This window comes from Lutjanus erythropterus, chromosome 24, assembly GCF_056507025.1.
Source record: "Lutjanus erythropterus isolate fLutEry1 chromosome 24, fLutEry1.hap2, whole genome shotgun sequence".
Classification (NCBI taxonomy): Eukaryota; Metazoa; Chordata; class Actinopteri; order Lutjaniformes; family Lutjanidae; genus Lutjanus; species Lutjanus erythropterus.
This window is the reverse complement of record NC_139340.1, coordinates 11,311,683-11,323,623: the sequence shown is the minus strand read 5'-3', so window position 1 is coordinate 11,323,623 and position 11,941 is coordinate 11,311,683. Positions and strand designations below refer to the sequence as shown.

The window sequence follows — 11,941 nt, the reverse complement described above, 5'->3', positions numbered from 1 at the left end:
TACAATTTATTTCTATATATCTATGGTCAAAATATCCTTTATTGTTCAGCACAGTACAGCAGCACAGAGAAGTCTTCAGGACGGTTAACAAGCGCGCACACGGATTGGATGTTGGGTCACTTCCGTCTTTCCATTTTTGTATCAAGTCAGCTGACAATACGCAAGCTATTTATTTCAAAATAAAATGCTTGGCAAACTACTTTGCCATTCTCACGGATGAAAAGGGCAAACACGGGTTAAAAAAATAAGTATACGCTTGGTAAAAATTATAAAATATCACAGTTTCCCTTTTGATAGCACATCATGCCCTCAGTTTTGCATGTTTTTGTTAAAATTATACGCCACATTTAATTCTTTAACTTCCGGTGCAGCTGTTGACATGGCTGACTTGACACAGCTCTGGCAGGAGAAACGGGAGAAACGGCTATCAGTTAGTAGCAAGTAGGTTAGCTGTGTAGTTGCACAGACGGAAAAATGGTGTCCTCTGTTATTCTCCTTCTTTTGACGGTGGCTTGTGTCTGTGGAGAAGCTGCAGCAGAAAGAAAACTAGTATATGTGACTGTGGTAAGTAATGTCAATGTTGGCGTAACTCTACGGAAGCTGTGTTGCAGCGATTCGCTTCGTTTCTCTCTGATGTGGATAGACGCTCACGAAACTTTATTCAAAATTGAGGAGATTTTACGTTTTCTTTGCTTATCTGTAAACATGTGGACATATCTGAACACAAATTAAGTCTGTCTGAAATAATTCTGTCTTGGCGTTAATTCGGCGTATTAATAATCCACCTATTAACACTTTTTTACAGTACATTTTCTGTTTGGTTTATTTGCAAAACACTAACCCGTAGTAGAAGTGGAACATTTTATGGAAATAATAGTAAAAGTCAACACGAAATTTATTTATTTGAATTGGAAGAATGGTATATGTATAAATGGTAATGCACAGCTGGATCTCTGTTGTGTCTAACTGTCAGTTATTACATTATGTTAAGGTTCATGTTAAGGTTATTCCTGGCAAAAGAGGAATCAGGCCTGCATTACAAGCCATAACTGTCTGTCACCCTGAACAGTTGAGACCTATTTAAAATGCATTGAGCCAAAGAAAATCAATGTTTTCATTGTCAAACAGAAACCTATCCTGTCAGGTGACTAGTCAGCTGGATTAACCACACTTGCTAATGTATATTGTGTAAATGCTGATATTCTGTGGGTCATATCTGCTCCCTGAGGCTTTGCTTGGGTCAGACTGATAATGATTTGGGTCATGTAGAAACATCCATTGACTGTGGTTGGATAAGGCAGCGCTTGCTGGTGTTTGCAGTCACAGCTACCCTGCCCTGAACCTGCTCACAGCTGGACAGGAATGCCATCTTGCCCCGTGGGAAAAATATGTGTAGTCAGGAATACAGAAGTTATTGTCTTGGCAGAACAACAGTGATATTCATGTCACTGATAGATTACATAGTCGAGACAAATTGAAACTGTAGTGAGAACATCTCACTCAGGGCTGTTGATTATATGAAACTGTCAAACTATGATGCATGTTTCTTTCTGTACATCTCTTTCATATTTTGTGAGAGGATTAATTTATTTAAGTAGTTGTTTGTGGCTTTATGGGTGTCTAATCCTCTCAGAGGTATTCACCATCATCCATATAGGATAAAAAACAGCTATAAGGCATCACGTCCACCTTAAGTGCACACATTATTGTATTTTTGCATGTCCTTTTATTGCAGTTAAATTAGCCTGTAAATTTTATCTGTCAGGTAGTTTCCAATGCAAAGTAAAGAGATACGTACAGGATGGTGATAGTGTTGGAGCTGCAGCAAAGTCCTTGGCTCGCTCCTTGGAGAACAGAACACACTGTGACAATCTGTAAATACTCAGGTTGAAATTAAGATTTTTTTTCCCACTCAATTAGTCTGAATTGAATATACTCGATTTGTTTTCTGGTCCATAAAATTTCTGAAAAAAATGGTCCCCAAATGTCTTTCCACAACCAAAAGATATTCAGTTTATTATCATAGACGACTAAGGAAACAAGAAAATATTCACACAAACATCCACAATAACTGGTGATTAATTTAATGTTTGACTACTAATCGAATGATCGCCTAATTGTTGCAGCTGTACAACAAATAATGAGTGAGTATAGACTAAATCTTGTCATGACAAAGAAAAAAACTGATCCTCCTGCAAATTTTCAGCATAAAGAATCCCAAAACAAGGCACTTTTTTGGATTATTTATCATAATTTCTTATTTATCTAATTCTATTCAGGCTTGAGGAGGAGTTTGAGTGTTTCCCACCCTCTCCTCCTCTTCCTTTCGCTTCAGACATGGAATCTGTCATGGATGTGAGAATTGAAATAGCATTGGACGCACTTATGTTTTCCCGTGTTAAAGCCCTAACATCAAGCATCTGGCATGTCACGGTGTTAAAATATGACACTGAGAGCTGCAGATTTTCTCTTATGAAAGCTGTTTTGGTGTAGTTGCTATTCAGGGAGCTTAATGTTCTTATTCTTGGACTCATTCTCAGAAACAGTTACCTATTTGCCTGCTGGACGGCCATTAATGGATCCGGGAGCAGATAAGATTAGAAGTTTTAAAGGGATAATCCACACTTCAAATGGAGTTTACACACTTTTTCAGCTCTACTGAGCAGATCAGTCAAATGTGCCGCTCGCACCAGAAAACGGAAACCCACACTTCCTTTTCATGTCTTGAGGGTTGAAACCTGAAACTGTTCTGCTTGAATAAACATCTGATTGTGGTGACGAGACCTAATTATCTTGATACAGACCTAAACATCAGGTTTCACAGGATTACTTCTGTTTACTGTCAAAGGAACAGTTTCAGGTTAAGGGCCCAGTTCTTGAGAAAGCCCCTGATGCATTTTTATAATAGCAGAACTTTTTTTTTGAATGTTTGTCCCATGCAATTTGCTTTATATTTAATTACTATTGTGTAAATCATGTCCTAAAATTCACTTCTTTAGTGGATTGTACACTCTTAATCATCATGCTTAACTTCCTTTTTTTGTTTCTGGACATTCCTGCTCTGCATTTTTTTTTCATAATTTTGTTTTTGTAGTCTTCAGTTGACTCATTTCCGTCCACGAATGAAATTACAGTATCTGACAAACACTTGGCAGGACTGTTGCTATCAGCTGACTGGATTTCAGAACATCCAGTGGTGACACAGATAAAACTGGGACGAAGGTTTTGGTTTGATTCTGCTTTAGAGGAGATGTTCCCAAACGTTGCATGTAATAAGGCTGGAAGATATCAAATACACAACAGGGCTTTGACACAGATTTGCAAAGACCAAAGTCAAGTTAAAGTCACATGATGAAACTGAAAGTTTTATTTACTGACTGTCAATCATTTAGCCAGATCACCAACAAAAAAGTTTGGTGGTTGTAATAAAGAAATTAAGAATAAAAAACTAATGTTTAAGCCCCCTTGCATGTTTTTGTGTCATATATTTAGTCAAGTATTTGTCAAGCTTCCATTATACTCCAGTATACAGTATAGACAGTGATTCTGCTGACTTTTTTTTACAGTATGTTCCTCCTTAAGTCTGTGTTTAGTGATGCTGGGAGTTTTGAAACGGCTTTGATTAACAGAAAACACTGTAAGATACATCTTTTCTTATGCCATCATAGTGGGAAGTGTTTTTTCTTGTAGTTAAGGTAAATGAAGGGTAAATAATGTTTGATCAGCCGGGTGTTAACTGACATCTCTTCTCTTTCCTCTCTAGTTGTTTCGTCATGGCGACCGCTCACCGGTCAGAGCCTATCCTACTGACCCGTACCAAGAGAGCGCCTGGCCACAAGGCTTCGGACAGCTGTCGCAGGTATGATGAATCTGTTTTTTAACTGTAGTGATTGCAGTGCATCAGAACTTGTGTATGTTGTTTGGTCCCATGACGTTCATTAGTCAGCCTATGCACTAAGTCACTGAGTCTCCATATGATTATAAAGTCATTCAAAAATCTCGCCCTGTAGCATCAGTTTGCACAGCATTCACACACATTTTCTTCAGCAAATCATTCTCTTGTTTAGTACTTATTATTTTCCATTTTGACGTTATTGACCCCATTAACTTTGTAGAAAAGTTATATCCAGTGATGCCTTTCCTGTCGATGTGTTTTCAGGAGGGGATGAGGCAGCACTTGGACCTGGGACACTTTCTGAGGAATCGATACAAAGGATTCCTCAACGAATCCTATGACAGACACGAGGTAGGTGTCCCCTCCCCTTTGCTGTCACATCACATGACCCCTCGGCAAAAAACCCTCACAGACATGACGGCGATTCGTATGAATGTTTAGGAGAAAGGGCCCCTCGCCAGCTTGGTGTCATACAGGGTTCCCACCGGTGCTGGAATTCCTGGAACATGATGGAAGTTTGAAAAGTGTTTTCCAGGAGGATGCCCCCCCGCCCGTCACAATTTATTATCCAACAGCTGACCTTGTACATGAACTCATGTCTTTAAAATCCCCTGTATATTCTTAACTTAATTTCGCCTGTTTTGGCAACTCCTCCGTCCTCAGATCTTAGTTCGCAGTACGGACTACGATCGCACCCTGATGAGCGCTGAAGCCAACCTCGCAGGTCTGAACATCAGCTAACTCCTTCTACCAGTAATGATTCAATTTCTTGTACTTTTCGTTCTCAAATTAAAAGTCTGTTTCCGTCTTCCAGGTCTCTATCCCCCCTCAGGTCAGCAGGTCTTCACACCAAACCTGAAGTGGCAGCCGATACCTGTACACACCGTGCCGCAGAGTGAAGAGAGGGTATGTACAGCGGGATATAAATAGTTTAATCAGTGCTCCTTGCTATAAGTGCTTCTGTGTCTGACTCTTATGTCTCTTCTTTCAGCTTCTCTCTTTTCCTCTGGGCGACTGTCCTCGCTACAAACAGCTGATGAATGAAACTGAACACACGGAGGAATTTCTCAACGTCACAGTGAAATACAAGGTGCAGTCTTCTTTTCTTTTCTTTACTTTTCTTGGTTAAATTATTTGCCAAGTGCTAGGATCAGGGCTGCAGCTACCACTGAGGTCACTGAGGTCATGTCCTCAGCAAACGATTAAATGGACGACTTTTTAAGCTGTTTTCTAGTCTAAATATGTTTAAATCATTATGAAATATGTAAAGATTCAAATGTAAGTATGCAGAGCTCACTGTTTTCCTCTCTTTAGGACATTATTGAGTTTGTGAGGAATAAAACGGGACTGAATAAGACCTCTGTGGAGACGGTCTGGGGTGTTTATGACACACTGTTCTGTGAGGTAAGAACACAAACACACACACACACACACACACACACACACTCACACACACACACAGAACCACACGTTCGCAACAAGCAAAGACATGTTTCAAGAAACTCCAGCAGAAAAAAGGGAACATTTTAACTCACTTCTTTACTACTGATGTTGCATCATTTCAAACTGAGTGCCCTGTTACTCAGTTCAGTTTGTCAAAGTTATGTAGAAACTCCAGGCGGGCTGAAAGGTAACGGACCAAATCTCATGTACGTTAGTTGGTTTTAAGTCTCGTGACTCAAACTGGCCTCATCAGTTTTGAGGAACACATTCAAATTTTGCTGCTAGAGGAAGACGACTGTGCAACCAGCAGCAGTTTCACATCTGCATTATTTTTTGTTTTCTGTTCACGAAGGTGACTGCTTACATGTCAGGGTTAAGTCAAATGAGATTTCAAGTATGAGCCAAACATGACATCGGGGGCAGCGAGGTCACCGAGCACAGTGACAGAATAATTAAACAACCATGTGAGAGGAGGGTGCAGGGAGAGAACTGCTGACAAGGTGCCATCAACAGCAAAAAGACTTCTTAACCACTGCTTAATTAAAGGTCCAGTGTGAAAGATTTACACGGCGTTATCAGCAGAATATGATAATCAAAAGAATGTTTTTATTAGCATTATGAAAATAAGAGACGTTGTGTTTTTGATACCTTACATTTTGCATCAAAGTGTTTTTCTTAGTCTGTCTTTTTCCATTTTTTAAGAAAATAATTCTCGCTGTGTGTCTCCGTGTGATTTCAGTCCCGTCACAACCTGACCGCTCCTGACTGGGTGACTCCTGAGCTCATGGAGAAGCTCCGAGTGATGAAAGATTTCAATTTTCAGGTAAAATTAGCCGCGATATCTACGGTCTCGTTGAAGACTTTTGGTGTTAAATGCTGTTTGAAGTTAAAGGTATTGCAATGATGATCATTAATTGTATTCATTAGAAACAAAAAAAACAATGTATAAAAGTATTGTGATGAAATGTAACACTGAGGTCCGACTTTCACAGGTCTTGTTCGGGGTCTACAAACGACAGGAGAAGAGCCGGCTGCAGGGAGGTACGTGTGTGTGCTTCAGTGAAATTCAACTGCTTTTACTGCAGGGACTTGGTCTCATAATTTCAACATGACACACAAACATTTAAAAGATGTTTTAGAAAATAAGAACTGCTGTCTTTGCTGTTTTTTAGGTCTACTGTTGGGTGAAATAGTGAAGAATCTTTCCAAGATGGCCGTCCCCGACCCGAAACAGAGGCTGAAACTGATGATGCTGTCAGCGGTGAGCTTGTTAACACTCCGAGAATTACTTTTTGAATTCACTTTAAGCAGATTTTTTTTCATCTAAATCTCCTGGCAGCAGCTGTAATGTGCCTTTGTGTCTGATCCACAGCATGACACCACTGTGTCGGCCCTTCAAGCCAGCTTGGATGTGTTCAATGGAAGACAGCCGCCATATGCCTCTTGTCAAATATTTGAGCTGTACACGGATAGCAATGGGTAAAACAAATACACACACACACACACAGTGTACTGTAGAGACTAAACAAACACACATAGACTCAGAAAGAAAGACAGAAAGAAAGGAAAAATTAAGCTAAGCAGACTAAAGGGGTGAGACTTTTTTCAATTTGAAATTCACAATCAGATTCAGCTGAGTGAAAAATACAGAGACATATGAGCCAGTTGATTTAAAATTGCTTTATGATACTGCAAAGCTCCAAATAATCCAGTTCACTCATCAGACTTTTTATCATTAATCTTCGTTAGAACAATTAGTGGGTGCAAACTGCTGATTTTGAACATTAGACATCTTTAAATGTGACATAAGACGATCATAAACCCATCTCTCTCCATCTGTGTCCATCCAGCTCTGCTTCAGTGTCCATGTTTTACCGGAATGACAGCACAGTGGAGCCGTACCCTCTGCAGTTACCGGGCTGCGCCCTGGACTGCCCCCTGAAGGAGTTTGTGGAAATTGCAAAGCTCTCTATTGCAGAGGACCGAGACAAAGAGTGTCAGCTTCCTTCAGACGGGAGAGATACAGGTGAACCTTTCACACACTTACTCACAAAACGACTGCTGAAATAAAGAAAAAGATGAATGAATTATCACCTATGATCCATTTTTTTATTTTGATCTCCCCACCTTCAGAAGTGATCATCAGTCTGGTCGTGTCCGGCTGTCTGCTCCTCCTCCTCATCGCCCTCCTCCTCGGCATTGTTTGTTGGCAGAAGGAGCCAATCAGCAGCCGGGGATACCACCACGTGATCAACCAGGAAGCGGGAGAGGAATCCTGACAGAAGCGAGAACTTCTCCCTCGGAGATCCACAAACCTCTCGTCCTGGGACAGTAGCGAGGACGATGAACTCTGAAAGTTTTCGTCCAATTTGACCCTGTTTCTGACGGGTCGAAGGGAAGAATTTAAGAAACACTTGAACTTAAGATTTAGAGCTTTTGAAATCATCAGTCTAACGTGAGTAGTGATGATTGAGAGATTGTTGGAGGGACCAGGACTGATTTCTGCAACAAGAAATCAGCAGGGAAAACTTTAAGTTTGTCAGTTAAAGTAACTGCTGTGTCCACCTCTGATCAGCCAAACAAGATCATGATTTCAATAAATATGATGCTGATTTCTGCCTGGAAAGAGACGGCGATCGTTGTTCAACCTGGGTTTTTCAAACTGTACATTTTGGGACTTGAATGGCTGCAGAAAATAGTGGAGAAGTAGTGATTTTAAGTCGTGATGGAAAATTATTACTTCTTGGTAATCTCATTGCAAATTCTTAAAAGAAAAAATATTTTTTAAGTGCTTTGCCTCGTGTTTTTCCACCAGGCAGGTCTGCAAACAGCACAAATAGGACCTGATTACAAAGATGTTGATTTAATTTAAACTTAAAGGGATTGTCCGGATATTTGATATGGGTTTGTATGAGGTACAGAATCATATTTTTATCACTTTACTTTGCCATCAGACAGATTTTTCAGTCAGGAAACTGATATTATATAAGCCAAATATGGATCCCTCCAAACAAACCAAACTCTGTAGGAGAACTTAATAATTATACCTTGCAGAACACAGGAGTTGCTGGTTTACCACTGCCTTGATCTGTTAGTCTTTTTGTGTTATTGTGTGACTTTGGTGAATCCAAATAATCCTTTTAAGACACCAAAGTCACAAAATAACACAACCAGACTAACAAATCGATGCGACTGTAGACCGGCAACTCACTGGTTTTGTCAGGTAAAATTGCTGATTTTGCCTCTGGGGTTTGGTTGGTTTGGAGACAGTGATATTTTGCTCAGATAAAAGCGGTTTCCCATCAGAAAAAGCTGTCTGACAGCAAGGTAAAGCAGTGAAAATGTTCTAAATACAGCATACTCTTAAATATTTTTTGCTGTTCACAGCTGATAATCGTCCATGTCGGTGCCTCTCTCTGCTTCTCCACATGGGGGAGGTGTTGAATACACAAACTGTTGATAAGGACCTCATACAGTGCCACATGTAATAATCCGAACTATCCCTTTAATTGTCTAAAAATGCTTCAGTAGTGAATCTCAGTCCAGAGTGTTTACAGAACTGGTCTCTTTTCACTGGTTCTTCATGCAATCAGATTACTTCCTTTAATAAGCAAGAATACATTTGTTTTACGTGTGTGTAACTGCACATCCGTATGTGTGCACCAGTGTGTTCATGAATTTACATGTTTGTGTGTTATGATTTATGTACAGTATGATTGTGATGGCTCATTTGTGTTCTACGTGTGTGTTACCCTGACGCCTAATGACCGAGATGCCTTAAATATCTTTAATAATGAGGGTTTTTTTTGTTCCTGTGTCGCTCGTGACGCACAGTATTTTTGTAGGATCTCAAGTTTTTCATTTGAACATCTTCAAAGGTGCGTTTGATTCGTCAGCAGCAGGGTGGTGCTGAAGCAAGTATCCATCCCCAAGTGTCCTTTAGAAGACACAAAAACATCGACCTTTGACCTCAGTAGAGGGAAACCAAGTAAAATACATGTCAACAAGAACAAGTTCATTGTGAGAATCTTGGACATTTTGGAAACACTGGAACCTTTATACTTGTGTGTTTTTGAGTCTGCCTTGTTTTTTTAAGTCTGTCATTTACTTTTCCATGAACAATGTTATAAAAAACTATCAGCCATGGACCTAAAATGTTTGAGTTCATGCAGTTTTAGAGGAGGAAACACCAGGGTTTTATACAACAGCAGGTTTCATAAAAAATCTGTCACAAATAACTATATTTTCTAATGCAGGTATGAGCAGGATCTTGTTTTTCTTCAGTGATTGGCAAGATTGTGGAATCAATTTGCACATTGTTAAAAAAAAATTAGCATTTGATCATTATGGAGAACACTATTTACTGTCACATATGACCCGTCTTCAGTCACCAGCATTTTTTTTTTTGAATGGAAAAAGCACAGAATCATTTTGTTTATGGATTTCTTTGCTTAATAAAACTGTTTGTGTGTTTGTCATCCTGGCATTATGTCATCTTTCACACAGGAACGCAGAGCTGTTAGTGTGTCGGCATCATTCACGTTCATACACACACAGAACAGTTGGTGCTCTGGCGTACCTGCACATCTAGTCATAAATGTTCACATGTCGGAGAACGGCTACAGAACCCGGCCATGTTCTGCAGTGGGCTGTCCAGCTGCTTGATCCTGATTGATTCAGATGTTCCTCATAAACTCGTTAGCCACGTGAGCAGCTGCAGGACTTCATTTCTGTGCGTGGTGGTGACGCACTGATCGCACTTTGTCACACCGTACATCAGTCTGGGTTGTGTGCGGTCAAGCAAAAGAGGAAGGGCAGTGTGCAGTGTTTCATATAACACTTTTAAACAAGTGATTCACACGGGTTGAGCTATGCCTTAACAAACTGTCTTTTGTCTTCCTTCCTGGCGTGGGAGTCAGAGGAAAACAACAAAAAAAGACTCAGACTTGAGTTTTGATTTTAAACATTTCTATTAAATACACCTCAGTCAGTGAAATATGTGTGTACAGTGCAAATATATCAGACAATACTGGACTTTCCTCAGTGCAAAATAAAGCCTGCTTGCTGAGTCACCTCATATTAAGGTGACTACAGGTTCATCGAGTCAATAATCAAAGACTTGATTAAACACACCTGAAGCCACCTGCCAGCAGGTCAAGTCTTTACAAACACATCAGGACAATACACTCCTATGGTATGTACATATTTTCATACACACACTAGGGGTGTTGCAATATATTGCTAATAAAATTAAATATTGATATCATCTTAATAATACATATATAATACTGTGTAAATAACCCAGCACCTTTTAAACATACTGTATGCTCTTAAGTCATATCCATTCCTGTCTGTTTTTGATTGTCTTCCTCCCCTGTGCCCTTTCCAGTGGAAAAAACATGATAAAGTGTCCTCCAGGGTGTCCATCCTGTGGACAAAATGTGAAAAAGCGTGCCCTTACAGTAGAAAAACGTGATTTAGTGCGCTCTAGGTTGCCCCTCCGGTGGAGAAAATGCAGACTTTAAAGTGTCCCAATGTCAAAGACAATAAGCTTACACTTAAGTGTGTGTATGAGAATGTGTCAGTGCTATGAAATTATATTGTTCTGATGTGTTTGTAATGACTTGCTGGTAATTAGCTTCATGTGTGTTTAATGGAAGCACCTGTAAGGTAACAAAGGGGTGACTCATTATGCATTCTGCACTGAGGAAAGTCCAACATGCACTGAAATGTTTGCACTTTTGTCTGTTTTTTTGCTTTGTTTTGACCTGTGTGTGTTTCTGTTTAACACAATTTAACACAACAAACTCGTGTCAACAAACTCTAGTTGACTTTTGTCTTAAAAACAGTGCAGTAGGCCTTTATTTAAACATGGTAGTGCTTTTGTTGCATACATCGTTAGTGATCTGTCGCACAATAGGTTACATTCAGTATGGCCACGGATAAAACAATCCATAACATAAAACAATTCATAAAACAATTACCACTGCCTTTCTCGTAGCAGGTAGAGCAGATAACATTTTTACACAAATAATATCACCTTGGAAAGAAGATATGACACTGAGATCCTGCACTCTGGTGCAGAAGCATGCACTGCAGATGTTCATTGAACAGTGGACCCAACACTGACAGCTTCATCTCCATTACTGTATTTCAAAGTGTCCTGTGAAAGACGCTGATACAAGTGATGCTTTTTGTTTTCTTGTATGAAGATTAAATGGTCATTTACAGATTGAGTTTCATGACAGCTGAAGTCTGTTAAAGTAGTGTTTTTTTTTCTTCCCCTGTTCAGTCCTGACAAACTTAGATAAACTGATTTTGGTCTGAGAACTCGGTTCTACGTGAAAATGTTCCATCGAAGTTGAAATATTGCTCACCAGTTGCAGTCTGTCATGAGATTTAGAAATTTAGTGACATTATGAACGACAATAGGAGAGAGGGAAAGTGACAAAAATAAACTATAAAATCTGTTAAACAATAAAAACAATGTAAAAAAAATGTATAAAAGCAAACTTCAAACAAAAATCTAAGATCACACACATACGGACTCAAACTGTCACTTCACACTTATGGATTAGAAATCGATTATCTCGGAGACACACA

General features: G+C 39.6%; 1 protein-coding gene across 1 annotated transcript; it reads left to right on the top strand.

The window, feature by feature from the left end:
* The first annotated feature begins 408 nt into the window (after positions 1 to 408).
* acp2 (acid phosphatase 2, lysosomal) lies at positions 409 to 7,774 on the top strand. The gene is made up of 13 exons (XM_084713915.1): positions 409 to 564; positions 3,764 to 3,859; positions 4,160 to 4,246; positions 4,559 to 4,619; positions 4,710 to 4,801; positions 4,887 to 4,985; positions 5,210 to 5,299; positions 6,078 to 6,161; positions 6,331 to 6,379; positions 6,511 to 6,599; positions 6,711 to 6,817; positions 7,189 to 7,364; positions 7,472 to 7,774. Exons 1-13 carry the CDS (start codon positions 475 to 477, stop codon positions 7,615 to 7,617), a joined length of 1,266 nt encoding a protein of 421 aa, XP_084570041.1. The 5' UTR covers positions 409 to 474; the 3' UTR covers positions 7,618 to 7,774.
* Positions 7,775 to 11,941: the final 4,167 nt, after the last annotated feature.